This window comes from Vanacampus margaritifer, chromosome 7 (genome assembly GCF_051991255.1).
Source record: "Vanacampus margaritifer isolate UIUO_Vmar chromosome 7, RoL_Vmar_1.0, whole genome shotgun sequence".
Classification (NCBI taxonomy): Eukaryota; Metazoa; Chordata; class Actinopteri; order Syngnathiformes; family Syngnathidae; genus Vanacampus; species Vanacampus margaritifer.
The window spans coordinates 21220149-21237701 of NC_135438.1; the positions used below are offsets into that span (position 1 = coordinate 21220149).

At 40.6% G+C, this 17553-nt stretch overlaps 1 protein-coding gene across 1 annotated transcript in view; it reads right to left on the minus strand.

Annotated features, from left to right (window-relative positions):
* p4hb (prolyl 4-hydroxylase, beta polypeptide) overlaps nt 1-17080 on the minus strand; it is an 18287-nt gene extending 1207 nt beyond the window's left edge. The window contains exons 1-11 of the mRNA XM_077570156.1: nt 16752-17080; nt 11373-11579; nt 9736-9869; nt 9505-9642; nt 6111-6215; nt 5887-6012; nt 5611-5811; nt 3299-3419; nt 2229-2410; nt 1648-1776; nt 1-100 (exon numbers count right to left, since the gene is read on the minus strand). The exon at nt 1-100 is cut by the window's left edge and continues 1207 nt beyond it. Of these exons, the coding sequence (XP_077426282.1) occupies nt 35-100; nt 1648-1776; nt 2229-2410; nt 3299-3419; nt 5611-5811; nt 5887-6012; nt 6111-6215; nt 9505-9642; nt 9736-9869; nt 11373-11579; nt 16752-16890 (1548 nt within the window). The 5' untranslated portion in view covers nt 16891-17080 and the 3' untranslated portion in view covers nt 1-34. The remainder of the gene's footprint in view (nt 101-1647; nt 1777-2228; nt 2411-3298; nt 3420-5610; nt 5812-5886; nt 6013-6110; nt 6216-9504; nt 9643-9735; nt 9870-11372; nt 11580-16751) is intronic.
* Between the last annotated feature and the right edge of the window lie 473 nt (nt 17081-17553).

Sequence of the window (17553 nt, forward strand, 5' to 3'; positions counted from 1 at the left end):
GGAGGGGGCGGAGCAGGACTCTTCTACCAGCTCTTTACAGCTCGATGTGTCTCTCTTCCTCGCGGTCAGAGTCCTCGTCCTGACCTTCATCCAAATCGTCCTGGAAATCAGTTGACATGCATGTTAAACATTTCATCTAAAACAATGTGCACAAACGTCAAACTGATACTTTAAGGATCGATGCAAAAAATAAATACAAACTTGGTGGGTACAGCAAAACGTTAGTCCACAGCACAGACATTACATCTAATTGCAGTCATTCCTAGCCTAATGACAGCTTTTTTTTTGTGGGGGGGGGGGGGGGGCGTCAAGTATGACGCTAATGCTAGTGGCGAGCACTGCACGTGTGCCACTGCATGCTTAGGTCTCCACGAGTAAAGCCCAGTAAACAATTTTCTAACAGCTGTAGAAGATATTCATGGACATCGGTGGGCTGCACCAAAATTAGACTTCTGAGAAGGTGTGCTTAACAAAAAAAAAAAAAAAAAGGGGGTGGAGTGCAAATAATTATTGTATTGTATGTAATCCTGACACATTAACACCTTTTGTTCAGATTCAGTGAAATGCTTTCAGCACTTCAAATTTGCGGGACCATATTTTAGTTGACATTTCCCAACATGACCTCTGGCCTTCCGGTGTCGAGTTTGCAATTTGCATATTCTCCCCGTCCCCATGCCTGAGTGCCATCTTCTCAGCGTCATCAGTTACGTCCCAAATCAAAAACATGCAAGGTAGGCAAGACTAAATTGTCCATAGGTGTGAAAGAGTGTGAATGGTCGTTATCCGTGCCCTACGATTGGCTGTCAACCAACTCTGAGTTCACTCAGTCAGCTGGGATAGGCTCCAGCACTCTGTCACCCGAGCGAGGATATCTGATTAGCTAAAGCATACCCATTTGGAAGGCAAAAAGTGGGTCACGTCTAATGTTGCAACCTAAAACCGTGACTTGTACCTTTCAATGTTTTTGGGGAAGACACTTATGACTCCTAAAAAATAAATAAAAAGATTCAAAAAAAAAATTATATACACACACACACGCGTGTATATACACACACGCGTGTATATACACACACGCGTGTATATACACACACGCGTGTATATACACACACGCGTGTATATACACACACGCGTGTATATACACACACGCGTGTATATACACACACGCGTGTATATACACACACGCGTGTATATACACACACACACGCGTGTATATACACACACACACGCGTGTATATACACACACACACGCGTGTATATACACACACACGCGTGTATATACACACACACGCGTGTATATACACACACACGCGTGTATATACACACACACACGCGTGTATATACACACACACACGCGTGTATATACACACACACACGCGTGTATATACACACACACACGCGTGTATATACACACACACACGCGTGTATATACATACACATATATATACACACACACACACATACATACATATACACATATACACACGTATATATGTGTATACGCGTATATATACACACATGTGTATATGTGTATACGCGTATATATATATATATACACACACACGTATATATGTGTATACGTGTATATACATACATGAACAACCGTTTTTGGTTTGGGGCGTATTGATGCGACAAAGCCGTGAAACACACCTCAGCATCAAAGTCATCCTCTTCATTGTCATCATCATCATCTCCAGCCGGGGCACCTCCCTCCTTCCCGCCGCTCTCCAGGAACTTGGTGAGGCCTTCCAGTGTTCTCTCCCCATTGTAGTCAATCACCTGTTCAAATATCAATTTTTGTCATAAATGTGAACGACTATTGCAACAATAACCTGCTCAGATGTGAGCTATTGTGGTGGTGGGGCTGCATGAAAAGGACAAATCTCTCTCAAGTCTCAATACAGCACCAACTAAAATGCAGTAATTCCATTCCAAAGTTATAAACTGAAGGCAGAAATGAAAATGTCAACTCAAGAGCAAGGCCAGTGCAGGGTGTCTCACAAGCAGGAATGTGCCTAACCAAACATGCAGAAGGATCGAGGTCAGCAAGCTCACATTTCTACAAAGTTCATGATTCTAGATCAAAAAGCACAGACAATGCTTGGGACGCAAGGAAGCACAAACACTAATGAAGTTTACAGGTGCCCGAAAAAAAAACAGCAAATTATATAGTGGGTGTGCAATAAAAGTTTGCTGCATGTTTTAACTTGTTATAAGGATGAGTGAAATACCGTGCGTTCTTCTCCCACAGGGAAGAATTTCAGCGTAGGGAAGCTGTGGACTTTGACTGCCTCGATCTCATTGGCTGTGGAATCCATCTTGGCCACAATGATGTCAGCACTGTCCTTGTACTTCTCTCCCAGCTTCTCCCAGATGGGATTCAGCTGCTTGCAGTGGCCACACCAAGGAGCGTCTGCAATAACAACATTTATGAAACCATGGCTATTCTCTAAATGCTTTTCACCAACAAGCTAGAACAGCCACATTCAAAACATCATTTTAGACAAGATGGCCTCCATTAGCTGGAATGTTAGTGCGGCTGATGCCTGTTGTGTGGTTAAACACCCCATCTGCTGGTTAAAAGAATACAAGCCAAAATAGCACACATTTGGATAGGAATCACTGGCAAATAATCCAGCAGCTATTTTTACGTGGATCTATTCAGCATCCGTGTCTGGTAACAATTCACACAGCAGGAGCAGCCATGAGGCGGTATGTGTGAAAGCATGACCATCTAATCTTTGATATGAAGAACGCTTTGCAGGGAAGCAAAAGAAAGGGTCAGAATTTATATCATCCCTTAAACAGGTTAACCCTTTGGTCATGTTGTACAAAAAACAGATACTATTTAAAGGGGAAGCCAACCCCCAACTTTTTTTGAGGGGGGGGGGGGCAATAATATGCTCTATGCAGCCCCACGGGTCTAAATACGATATTCTTATTAATATTGTGTTAGTGGAATATGAGTAAGGCAGCCACTTGCTGTCGACTGAAGACGACATCAATGTTGCTCATGTCTCAGGTATCAGCCAATCACAACTCATCTTCAGAAACAGGTGAGCTTTGATTGGTCGTTGCTTGAGTTCTGAGCAACTGATGTCATCTTCCGTCGACAGCAAGTGGCAAAATGGACGCCCCCTGAAATGGACAAATACGGCAAGATCCTGTTTCATAACAATTATTTCACAAATGTAATATCAGAATGTCATGTTTAGATTGGGGAGGTCACATGTAACATTGTCAGGTTGACTTTCCCTTTAAAGTTATATGACAATGTTTTTTTTGACAAACAAAATCTTACAGAATTCGACAAAGACATTCTTCTTGGGATCAAAGACGACTTCCTCAAAGTTTTTGCCAACCAGAACCTTGACGGGGGTTTTGTCCCAGTCTTCAGGGATGTCTTGGCTCATCAGGTGAGGCTGTGGGGAGGAGCCAATACACAACAGTCACTCCATGTACTATCTGTGAAATGTGTGTCAGAATCATCTTTATTGGCAAAGTATGTAAAAAACTAGGGGTGCTACGGTACAGTCCGTACGTCGGTCTTTGAGGTCACAGTTTCGGTACGTGATTTGTGCACTAAGAGAACTACCTAAAACAAGTGTGACTGATTTGTATTGGTCATTTTTTCTGTCACTACATGGCATAACTGCGTTTGTAAGACAATGGTGACAGCTCCGTGCATTTTCCTTTTCATATTAAGAGCCAACTAATTGTTAACATGAAGTAACTTGTGAAATTCTGCACATTTTAAAAACTGTAAAACACCTTGAGTTCCCACAAATATGCATTATTTAATTTATTACTGCCAAATTGTTATAGTGACTCCTTTGCACAATGTTGAATGCTTTTATTTTGTTAAATTCTATACGGATGCGCATTGTTAAATGGCGCAACTTTACTGGAAACAAAACAATAGTGTTATTTTCATATTAAGAGCTATCAATTTTTGAACATGAAGTAAATTGTGAACTGCACATTTTTAAAATTGTAAAATACAACTTGACGCCAGTCCCCAAAATATATGCATGATTATTTAATTTACTTCTTAATTGTGTAATAGTGACTCCTTTTCACAACGTTGAAGTGTAACGCTTTTATTTTGTTAAGTTCTGACGCGCATTGATTGTAAAGTGACGGCGCTTTACTGCAAGCCTGAAGCCAGAACCGCTCCGCTGCAAGCGAGCCAAGAAAGAGCACGACTATTTTTTGGAGTTGCTGAATAAAATATGCCTCAAATCAAAAGATAAAGATCATGTGGCTTGGGGTCACTCCAACTGACAAGACATCCATTCGGCTCTCAATGGGGTTTGAGAGTGCCCATGGCATGGACACCTCTTGCAGAGCTGGCGCAACTTAGCTTGTTGCTAACGGCGTTCTTCCAAAGCAGAGAACCAACGGTAGTGCTACACAGACCAAATGGCTCCTCCACGCCAACATTCTGTCCCTTAAACCAGTGGTCCTCAACCCTGGTCCTCGAGGACCGGTATCCACAGCCTGTTTTCCATGCCTCCCACAGCCAACACAGGTGATTCATATCAGCAATCTCTGGAGAAGGCTGATAACGATCTCCACCTGTGTTGGCTGTGGGAGACATGGAAAACAGGCTGGATACCAGTCCCTGAGGATCAGGGTTGAGGACCACTGCCTTAAACATTGTGCGGTTTAGCTCCAGTGAAGTACAGTGCATTTCTATTGGGTAATTTTGACATGGACGCTTGTGCTGCGACTGGAATTCCCTTCAGTAAATTCCAAATAAAGGGCGGTCGTTAAAAAAATAAAATAAAATTGTGCCTTTAAGTTAATGAGACATTTTTGACATCATAATACTAAATAATAATAATAATAATAATAAACAAAAAATCCGTGTACACAAGGACAATGACGCTGGAGATGCTTGTTCATGTTGCTCGTGTTTCCTTTAACCCAGTGACCTAGAGCGAATTGCTACGGGATCTTATAAATTTCACCACGTAAGTGTCCATTTTTTTGAAACTGTTCTTTGTTCATAACCCTAACCTTAAATTTCAAACATCTGGAAGAAAACCGAAAAAACATTAACATTCATCTGTCGTTTGCGCATTTTCTATTTATGCTGAGATTTCCTACTGTGTGTGTGTGTGTGTGTGTGTGTGGTCTTTGAACGCACTTAGAGTTCATTGCAGAAAGAGTGTGTTCTTGCTTTTCTTTTGTTTCTGTGATAAATATTTTTCTCGTTACAAAACCTTGTTTCTAAAAAATCAAAAGGTGTCTTTTTTATGCGCACTCGCAGCAGTTACTAGTTTTTTCGGGGGTAACTACTTTGACAACACCGGGAGGGCGGATTTTCTTTTGCTTTGTTCTCGGTCTCTTGGCTGTTTATGGCCGGCACATATTCACGGGAGTTGAGGATTGGATGGCGATGATGGGGCGCTGAGTTCTTTGGAGCCAGTCATTTGCTTTGTGGCGTTTTGATACATTTTAATCGGCTGGGCAAACGAGGGTTAGTGTTGACAGGGCAGGTCTAAGACTGAGAACCGTTGTATCCCTAGTAAAAACGAGGAATTTGTCTCTGGTAATCTGAGCTTCACTAGTATTAGTATAATTCATCAGCATCGTCAGTTAAGTTACCTTCAGTTTGCCTTGTGTAAATTGTGTGCAGAATGCAACAATGCCCTCTGCGGTGATGTCGTTCGTCTCCGGCTTGTACTTGGTCATCTCCTCCTCCAAGGTGATGAGGCGGATGGCGGGGCACTCCTCTTTCTTCAGGCCAAAGAACTCCAGGATGCGCTGGTTGTCGTCCAGACTGCTGTCGATGAAAATGAACAGGATCTAGACAGGGGGAGACAGACATTAACTCAACTTGAATGGATGAGGGACTTTAAGACCTTGGGATAGTGGACTTACCTGCCCTTTAAACGACTCTGCAGCTTTCTTGAATTGGTCCATTTTGTCCTGGAAGTCTGAGGCTGATTTTGGCAAAAACATAAGAATGTGGGACTTGATTTCACCCCCAAAGATTTTAGGGGCCGTCTGTGGATGATAGAAGACATGAATCCCATCAATTGTTGCACTGCTGGTTACTTCATTTAAAATAAAAAATAAATAGACATTCAGGAACCCACTATTACCTGCTCGGTGAACTCAATGACGAGAGGCAGCTGGTTGGCTTTGATAAAAGACAAGATGGTTTCTTTGGTAAGCTCTCCATCAAATGTGTTACGTCCCTCATCGAACTTAAAAACAGACAAAATAGAAACAGAAAATCAGTCACAGAGATCATCCAACGACACCGGTGTTCCCATCTTGTCGGCAGGTGAACAACAACAACAGATTTACCAGACATCCCTTCCAAATAACCTTCATCTTCCGGGCTATGGGAGGGCCACACAAGTAAACTGAATTTTGACTGTTAAGAATAGCTTTCGGTCAAATTGGCCAAGCAGCTTTTACGGGCACACAAGAGCAAAGTTTGGCTGATGCCATGCTGTCAGCTTTGCCAGCAGAGAAATTTAAGACCCTGTTGTGACAATTGGACGTTCCCAGCTGCTTATTAACAGTTGCTGCTTTGGGAAAGCTTGCCTAACTGCAAGCAACGCACCCACGTGACAGTTGTTTTTCATTAGACTCGGGCCCTCACGCGACCACTTGGCCATCAACAAGAAGGGTTGACTTTTGCTGACAGCTCAGAGCTCAGCATCTTGAGCGACTGATGCAGAGTTCGCGTTGCCATTTAACCAAAAAATATTTAAAGTAAGCATATTTCTTCTCTTGGACTCAATGTGCAAAACTTCTACCTTGAATCAAATACTTCTGGAAATGTAAATCTTTGTCAACTTAGTTTTAAAAGCTAAATAGTGCTACTCGTGTCCCTCAATATGACACAAATAAACATCACATTTTGGCTTTAATGCGGGAATCGAGGTCTGAGCTTGTCATGCCCTCCAACTGTCTGCTGATTTTACAGATACAAGTACTGTTATGTAAATTGAGGTAGCCGTTTTGCCATGACTGGCAAATTTCCTTTCAGCGTTATTTGATTGGCCAGTCCGGTGTAAGAAAGTCTTGGCCTGCCGTAAATCGGCTATTTTACCGTGATTAGTCCGCTTCACTAAGTTCACCCCCTTCTATATATCTCCTTTGACTTCTCAATTTGTTTTGTCACTGAAAATAGGCTGTAACAATCAGCATTACCAGCCCACTTTTGACCATTTGCACCAAAATCACACAATCAAGTGACTGCCCTATGACGGAAGGAAATTATTGTTGAATGGAAGTGGATGTGACTGAGCAACTTAGTGACTACTATTTTACAAATTAAAAGCTATTATTGCCCATAGAGCCATGGAATCTATTACTTCAACCGAAGGTCTCCTGTTAGTCGAAGTTGCACATTTAGTCACGACTCAGAGTGCGATATTTACTTAAGTTGGAGATCGCTAGTTTGGAAACAACCCCTTACCTTCTGTTGCCTACTACACAGGCAAGTGGCTCTTTTGCTGTCTAGCGTCCTGTAGGGGGGGTTTACATGAGGACTGGGACGCCACGTGCAAAAGGTCAATACATTTTATGTCGCAGACGCAGAGGCTGATAAGTGTCACGGGCACGCGAGTGGAAGTAAGCTTGTCTTTCATACCGATAAGTGCTTGCAAGAAGAGTCCGTCTTGACGAGCTAGCGTACATGTTGCTACCACGCAGCGCCAATATTTGAGCCGTTCAGAGCAAAAATATTGCTAGCATTTGAGTTGCCAGTCACAGCAACAATAACCACTGCCTAAACAAATGGCGTGGGGCAACTTAAGCAATATACCGGTACTTGCTGCTAGGTAGCAGTAGCACATACCTGGGTTCTCCCGTTTTCAGCAAGTGGTGAAAGTCTTCCTCACTGTATACATGGGTGCCATATCATCAGCGAGGTGCAACGTGTCCGCTTTGGTAATTGCTCTTATTGTGCCCCTTTGTCATACATGCTTTCTTGTGCAAATGACTCCTCCACGGTAACATAGTAAACTAGTTTTTTTTTTTTTTTAGCGGGAGTTTGTTTGCTGTTGTTGAGTTCCTCCCGTATGGAGTGTGTGAGGACAAGACTGGCAGAGCCAACGCTACGGAGGCCCATGGGAGCGAAAGCGGCTCAACGAAAGGGGGAAAATATCGATGTTGTAAAATTTTTTTTTTATCGTTCACAACAAAACACTCGAAATAAAAGAAAAAAAAAAGGTTTTATCGCCCAGCCCTAGCTCATGGGTTCTAACCAGTCCAACATGGCTGTCTAAAATAAAATGCCTAACCTGCTCTGCCAGTTGGAATTTTTTAATTAGGCACAACCACAAGTAAAAGACAAGTGATTTTAAAAATAACTCAAATGAGGTGCCAATACTGAAAAAGCTCAAGTAAAGTATTTATCAGACCACTGAATGAATTGCATTGGGAATTGATATGCAGCAAGTGAGACATTTGGTCAACATGAGAAGCAAAGTTGACAGTTAGCATGAGGTCCTGTCCAGTCATGAAAGGCTCAAATTCCCTGCTCCTAGCTGTGGTTTTGGACCTTGACCAACAGACACACCAACTACTGTGATAGGAATAATAGTGCCCGACAGGAGACCCGTTGGAGCTCTAATGTCGGACCCCGTAGGAATAAAAATAAAAAAATAAAAAAATTAGTTGCTTAGGACTCATGCTCAATTTATGCTTTAAAAATAACATTACACATGTAATTTAAGCATCAATTCATCTGCTCATGTCCAATGTGCCTCAGAGAAAGAATAAACCTCATTGGCTTCAAATACTTATGTCATTCCAAGAGCAGATCCTGCAAGGCAGTGATGTGAAAAGAAACATGGGAGACGAAATTAGCAGCCAGACCCTCCCTGGGGTCAATGGCATCAGATTACAAACCTATAAATCACAGTTGGTAACAGATGACACAAGTTGAATGAAGAGGGGTTCATGGGAGGCCATAAATGACCCATTTATAATATGCAGCACGTTTACACCTGTGAACCATTTAAACTAAGTTCAATTTAGGATTCTTGCTTCACTCATTTCCCAAAAAACAATTGCACAATAAGACAGACTTACAAGGGGTGCTATTGTGGGAACACTAAAGAAAGGAAGAAAAATACAGGAATCTGTTTGCTCTTTTCATACATAGTGTAACGTATGTGATCCAGTGCCGCTTAATTAGATTTTTATTTTTTTAAGTGTGTCTTCATCTCACATGTACTTATTTTCTACACAATGTCACTGCGTGTGCCCACTGCACATTATGGTGCCAACAACGAAGTGCAAAATAGAAGTGCATGCATTTTATTCTAATTTAAGCGCTACCACTGGACATCATTTTCCAACTGCTGTTCTGACCACTTCTCAACCATCCAGGGTTCTAACAGTCATTAAACAGCGCTTCGTTCAGAAATACAAGTTCAGAGGGTCAAATTTAATCCATACAATTTGCTTTCCTTACAGTGTGTATGCTGGCAACAATTACACAGGCTGCAGTGAAAACAAATAAATTGCACTCACCTTCTTGAAAAGAACAACACCGTCTTTGGAGACCTCAAACTTTGTGAAAACTGCATCGTCTGAGGTAATGCCGAAGGGAATGTCTTCTACTGCTTCAGCTGCTTTTTCAAAGGCCTTGGCCCCATCAGACTCCACATTCTACAAACAAAGATTGTCAAACAGTTGTAAAACAAAAAAACATTCAATCAACTTGTACTTGAGCTGAAAGTCTTAAACTAAAAATATTCTCACCTTAAAGAATCCAATGACCACCACATCATTGTCAGCTATCAGAGACTGTGCAACAGTGGCGTCAGCCAAGGTGGCAACGGCGGGGCCTGTGCGCTTCTTGAGCCAGTTGATAAAATCATCTGCTTGCCTTCCAGCTGAAACAAAAAACCCACTTATGTTAAAAATTACTACCAATTGCCAGTCATGAAAGTGATACTTGAATAAAAGTGTAAAGTATCTTAACGGTAAAGAACTTTGGCAAAGGTTAAAATTATGTCAACGACTTCTTCAGATATTTCGTAGTAGAGGGGGGAAAAAAGGTTAGGGGGAATGTACTAGAGTAAAATTATCACATTTAGGAAACACCGGAGTAAAAGTTGCTGAAATGTAATTATCAAGGTAAAGTACAGACAGAAGCAAATTCTACTTGAGTTCAGTAATAAAGTATTTGAACACCATGACATCACAAGACTGCATTTCGCAACGGTATATATAGGCTAACAGTGAATATATTTTAATAGACTTAAAGAAAAATGACTGCTACATTTTCACAATGCATTCTTTCTCAAATGACAATACAATACAGAGCCCCCAGTACTGCATTGATTCTATATTGTCGAAAGTACTCCCTCTTCTTTGAAGTAAGAGAGATTGACCCAGAAAGAAATTTGTGCTATGAGGACAGAGCGGGTGGTGATACTTTTTGAACATGCTGCTAGAAACTGGTCTGAAGCCATGACGGTAACTCCTACTGTGCCAAATGAAACACAGCCCCCGCCACGGAGTGGACGTGACTGACGGCACATAACACCAAAAACTTTGAAGCGACTAAAAGTCATTCTACTGGCATCTTAGCCAAGCAGACTCAAATGACTTCTTGCTGTTGCCTCTTAGTTTAAGAAGAGTGATCTGCACAGCGCAACGCCTGCCTCCTAAAAACGTGTGCCGTGACTTAGCGTGCACGTTGGTGTAGCCTTATTCCTGAAGACTCAAAGGATACATAGGCCAGACAAAGAAGTATACCTTCTCATTATTTGAGAATGTGCAATTCCAAAAGCAATGAAAAAACCTCATAGAAACCCAGTTCTTCCTCTACATCCAGGGTAGGCAACCCTCATCCACAAGAGACGCAGTCCTGAGTGTTTTAGATGCCTACCTCCAACATGTGATTCAAACGATCACCAGAGTTCATCAGCAAGCTCTGGAGAAGACTGATAACGATCCTCACACCCGTGTTGGAGGAGGGAGACATCTAAAACACACAGGACAGCGGCTCCCTCGGACCAGGATTGCCTGCCTACATTAATTTAGCAGCAGAAGCACGCCACTCCAAGGTTGGAGAGGAGAGCGCAGCGGTACACCGGATGGATAAATAAAGAAGACCAGAAAGCATCAGGAAATTAGAGGGTTTCATGAAACAGTGGTCCATTTACACCAGTCCGTATACCGCCGACCACCTTGCTAAGTTCTCCGTGACTAACACGAATAGTAATCACTGCAACCGCCCCCACACCCCGTCGGCGGGTACATCGATGAAAAAAAATTAAATAATTGTTCCGATTTATTTATTTTTTTTACCTGCCCTTGCTGCTGACAAATCCTAGAGGAAAGAGTCTGAACGGTCATGAGCACATAAATTGACTAATCTGGGAGTTTACCTGAGTACTCTTTGGGGGACTCCTTGTCTCCGCCCTTAAAGAACTTGATGGTGGGATATCCACGGACACCAAATTCTTGGGCCAGTTCAGTCTCTTCGGTTGCGTCAACCTTAGCCAGACGGATGACTGAACCCTCCGCCTTCAGCATGCCAGCGGCCTTGGCATACTCTGGAGCCAGGGCTTTGCAGTGACCACACCATGGGGCGTCTGAAGGATGCAACAGAGCAAGAAATTTGAGAATTGTAATGTGTAAAAACTACAGCCTGATGAAAGCGGCAAGGTTTTCATACACATACCAGTATACACCATATAATTTTTCATTTTAGTTAGTTTTTATTTAGTTTTGTTTTTTAAATTTAGTTTTAAATAGTTTACAGGGTGGTTTTGTTAGTTTTCAATAGTTTGTTATTTCATAAACACCTATTGTTATTTCATAAACACCTAGTTTTAGTTTAGTTTCAGTATTAGTTTTTGTGAAGTGCGTATAACTTGTGCGCAATATTCAAAAAACACCATGGGAGCCACATCATCTGAAGGTGCTTTACTATTTGCTAGATGACGCCACTTGTGACACACTATCAAATGTCTTTATTCCGGTTAATATAAAAAATAAATCCTCCCCAAAGTCTCATGCATTAAGTTGATTACCAAAGACTAAAACGAAGGACATTTTTGCTATAATTATAGTTAGTTTTGTAATCATAAAATGTAGCTTCAGTTAGGTTTTTTTTTTTTTAAGCATTTTCGTTTTTATTTTATTCTTAACGAAATAGTTTTTTTTTTTTTTAAATTTTAGTTAACTAAAATCCCCCTCCACACACACTTCATTTGCTCAACTTTTGTTGATACTTTTTTAAAAATGTTATTCCAGGAAAAACTTATTTTATCATTACTTTGACTTACAGGGCATTCACAATTCAGTGAAATTTTAACATACCTTCCAATATTTGAGAGGGGGGTGGGGGACACCTTCACCTGTTTGCTGGCTTTGTGTTAAATGTAATACTTTGGCACCACCTTGTGGCAAGATACTATTTTAGTACTTGAGCTATATTTAGCCAAAAGTAGTCATTTGGACAAATACCACAAAGCCAGTTTGAAAGGTGTGTTAAATAGCTAATATAGAGTCAAAGTGGAACATTATCCAACATGGTATTTGCCAACTTGCTGATTCTACAGTGAATTTAAAGAACAACATGACAAAGATACACATGTTTATTTAATCATACAATATTGAACTACAAAAATGATATCAAATGTTCCATAGTGATTTGAAGAGATGCATTGCACGAGCAAATTCTGGCCAAATTACATGATCATGGAAGTCACTAAAATCAAATAGTCAAAAATGCACTCTGTATTGATAGATAGCAAAGTAAAGTTGACAAAGTAAGCTTCATGAACATCAGTTGAGAAATGAGCATGTTTGTCTACACCTGCATGTCACAATAACGGCAGCTGAGGACGTGATATTATTATAGCTTGATAGCATTAGAATCTAGCTAGCTTCCAAGAAGCATAGGACCAGCGCTTCAGTCGCTGGAAATAATTTTATATTGGGCGGGGGGCGCCTGCGTCTGCACCAGACATTCAGGATTGGTCTGTTGTAATTCTCAACAACTAGCTTCATATATACTTTTTCTTTATGTTTTCCTACCTCTCGTTTGTAGTTTAGCAGTAGAGTGCTCTGAGATTAGTTCTTCACATACATTGTTACACGAGTGCCACCCAGTGGTCAGACTGAGACACCACATTTGAATTAAACAGTGACAAATCTGTGTTGTCACAACTAAATGTGTTGAGGATTCAACCCCTTAACTAGTTGACTGCCACAGGAGATTCCACTAAAACAGCACGAAAGCCTTCAGTTTTGCTCAACAAATAGCTCTGAAGTGCAGACATATTCTTGTATATAGTAAATCGTCATTCACTACTAAACGGCTATGAGCTAAATGACGAATGGAGAACATAAAACGGAAATACATAGCAGCCTTCCAAATTAAAAGCATGGATTTCAAAATAAGATTTCATTAAACACTAAACAGCCTGCGGTCCTTAACATACACGACTAAATTATTTGAAGAACTATTCAATTATTTGAAGAACACCGTAAAAAAAAATAAAAATAGATACAAAAAATTGCAGAACATATTGATTGCATTTTTTTTCTGGCCACTGGATTATTTGTTTCATTTTATTTATTTATTTATTTTTTAATTCATTGTGTGTGCTCTATGCAAAATGACTTATGAACAAATTGAAAAAATATAATTTAAATTCGCTAAATTGGGATATATAGGTTATTCTTGAAAAATTATCATCACAAGTTCACACAGTAATCGACAAAAGTGGAAACCAGCGGTGCTGCCTCCACAACAAAAATACAATACTCTTGTAGAGTTTTGTGCATGGATTCAGGCAGCCGATAGCTCCATTCCTTGAGGTCACTATCATGAAAGTTCCTGTTTGCCATTGGAGACAGAGATGAGGGTTGGGAGACAGAGATGAGGGTTGGCTCACTTCCGTTGGTCAGGACAGCCCTCTCAAACTGGCTAATTTCGGCACGGCAAAAAACAGGCCACGTAAAGTGCACTAAATTCGTGATCATTTTGATGAACGCACGTAAGGCACATTAAGAAACCTAATACCCATCCTGAACTTGGGGGTGGGGAAATACACTTAGATCAGGGATGTCCAAACTTTTCCTTTGAAGGCCACATTCAGAAAAAACGAAAGATGCAAGGGACACTTTAATTTACAAAAGGTGCCTAAATCAGACAAGCAATTGTATATAGGTTATAGTCACCCCAATGTTTCCCACAGATTTGAAATATACGTGGCTGGGTGGACTCGGGTGGGTATGTATTGTGTTCAAACTATGGCCCGGTTGCCATTTGTGGCCCGCCAACCATATTTCAGCGGCCCACGGCATAAAATAACTACAATTGTACTAGGGGTGTTAGAAAAAATCTATTCGGCAATATATCGCGATAATGCAGCGCGCAATTCTCGAATCGATTCGATATGCGGCCAAATCGATTTTTTAAACATAAATTTTTATGGGAATATTCAACAAAACAAGCCGAGATTCGTCAAACCACTTCACATACTGCTAAATACCTCGACGAAAAAGATAATTATTTAATGGCATTTGATTTGCTTGTTATGTTAACTCATGAGGCTGTTAACTCGTGAGGCTGCTGTTTTCGTAATATAGTATTGCAATGACGGTGTCTCGGCTTTTCTAGATAAAAGAAAATTGAGCTATTTTACAAGTAAAATGGGAATATTTATCTTCTTAACACTGCGGTGAATAATTGGCCATTAATTTTTAGAAGCAAGATTTTTTTCTCTGACTTGTGAACCTATTACATTAATTACTTTAAAAATGGTCAGATTGCTCCTGTTCCGAATATAAAGATGGGATTATTCAGCTGCTGTTAATACAGGCAATGTTTCCCTCAGCATGTTGATAGTTAGGTGGGCCACCCAAGTAAACTGGCCACCACCCAAGTAGATTTCAAAAAATGTTTCATAAATATTATATATATATATATATATATTTATTTTTTATGAAACATTTTTTATAGCTCAAATTTCTTTTATCTAGAAAAGCACAACAGAATATAAAATGAATTGAATACCATTAGTGGCAGTCTCCATCAACTGTACAAATTAGGGGTGTAAATTGCCTAGTACCTGGAGATTCGATTTGTATCACGATTCATATGTCAAGATTCGATACAAATCTATAAATTGATTATTGCGATCAAAAAAAATAAAAATACTCAAATTTGGAAAATACTCATCAGTAAATTTGTACATGTACACTGTAAGATTTGTACAACAATGTATTTATTTATCTGAAAATTCAGGCTTATAACTGAGCCCCCGCATTTAACAAACAGGTTGCAGTCTGTTTCATGTTTCAACAGTACTAAAAATAAAATATTACGGCTTAATGTTCCATTAATACAACATTCTTCCATGCTTAATGTGTGAATCCTAACCCTAAGTAAGACGTTTTGTTGAATATTCCCATAAAAATGTATGTTTAAAAATCGATTTGGCCGCATATCGAATCGATTCGAGAATTGCGCGCTGTATTATCGCGATATATTGCCGAATAGAATTTTTCTAACACCCCTAGTACAATTGTAGTTATTTTATGCCGTGGGCCGCTGAAATATGGTTGGCGGGCCATAGTTTGAACATCAAGACTTAGATGAACACGATGATTGATATTTTTGCAACAGCTGCAGCTGTAACAAAGCACTTTATAGAACACATCACATAAGACTTTTTCTCCTTTACTGCATACATTTTCTTTCTTTATGTGAATTGATATAATGATTTTGCAACAGCTGCAGCTGTAACAAAGCACTTTATAGAACACATCACATAAGACTCTCCTTTACTGCATACATTTTCTTGCTTTAAGTGAATTGATAACGATTTTGCAACAGCTGCAGCTGTAACAAAGCACTTTATAGAACACATCACATAAGGCTTTTTCTCCTTTACTGCATACATTTTCTTGTTTTAAGTGGTTAAAGATTAAAGAGGAGCAATCCAACCAATAAAACTTACATTTGCAGACTTGTGACTTTCACAAATTATGAAAAACAAATCTCAAACATTTATGAAACGCCAGAGAAATGCCAGCATTGCATCACTTTAAGATCTGTATTTGCTATGCAATCTGTGTAAACACGCTAGTTTACTTTAGCGAAGTACACGTCAACTTAACTCCACATCTCCACTGAGACCCCGCCCATCTGAGAAACAAACAAAGCTTCATCCTTCCCATCCTCAACTCGCTTGGCTTGCCTGACCCAACACCAACGCTGTGGCTGTGCAAAGGGGAGTCACGTAGTTTGGTAGCGGGTCAAATATCTTGACTCCGGGACAGCGTAACTCATGACGCTAAGTGTGCCCCATTCAGTATAGGCCGAGACACCGTCATTGCAATACTATATTACGAAAACAGCAGCCTCACGAGTTAACATAACAAGCAGATCAAATGCCATTAAATAATTCTCTTTTTCGTCGAGGTATTTAGCAGTATGTGAAGTGGTTTGACGAATCTCGGCTTGTACAGTACTAAAAACGTTCTGACACTTTCCAAAGAGGAAAAAAAACTTTACGCTAAACTCTGTAAACGCACGCATGGGCGGTTGGTAATAATTAAACGCAAGAAGTGAGCCAGACTCGAAAGATGGCAATTAGCCACTTGCGGGACAACCTGTCGAACGTGACAAAGTTTACCGCTAATTACGACTGGCTAGTTTGCTAGCAAGCTAACTGACAAAACGGCCAGTCTGATGAAGTAACCGAAAATTAGCTTGTGGGATTTTTGCAAGCGTTTGTCATACTTACAAAATTCTACCAGCAGGTTTGGGTGAGCGTTGAGTGCCTCTTCGAAGTTACTTTTCCTCAGGACCATAACGTCGTCTTCCTCGCCGATTTCAGCCCGACTGGCTACAGCTAGCGTGCACACGATCAAAAACTTGAGCATTTTTGCATTCGCGAGTGCTCTTCCGCAGAAAATAAAGAGGGCAGGAGAAGCGGAAGGCTGACGTTTAACCGAAAAGTTGAGTCTTTTGTTTTGCTCGTTATTTTCTTGCTCAGGGTTGGGATTCGTAGCTTGGTATTTTGTGTCTACCGCTACTAACGTGGCAGTGCAAGCAGAAACCAGAGGAGTGAGCTATAGTGCGCATGCGTATTTATAAGGCCCTAAGCAGTTCGTGTTGAATTGTGACTGGACCGCAGCTGCCCGCACCTGGAAGTGAAAGCCACGTTCACTAACGCTACTGGGTACGTCTCAATTCATTACGTAGCCTTTTCGCTCGTTGACTCCTCGCTCGTCTGGTTGTACGTGTTACCGCCTGCCACGTTGATCCATGGAGGAATCAAAATCAAGGAGACTACTGGAGACATGAGATGTACCCACTGCGTATCACAGCAGTCAACGTACAATGCGAACCATCAAAACACAAATCTCGCGTGCATCTTAATGTACCATATAATGTTCCCGATCTGCACAATGAACAAAGCAAAACTACTATCCATTTATATGCTAACGAACCCAAATTGCACGTTCATAAATACACGATTACTTCCCGAGTAAACGGAAGCGAATAAAAAATATGTATCATTATGATGATAAGCAGCAAAAAAG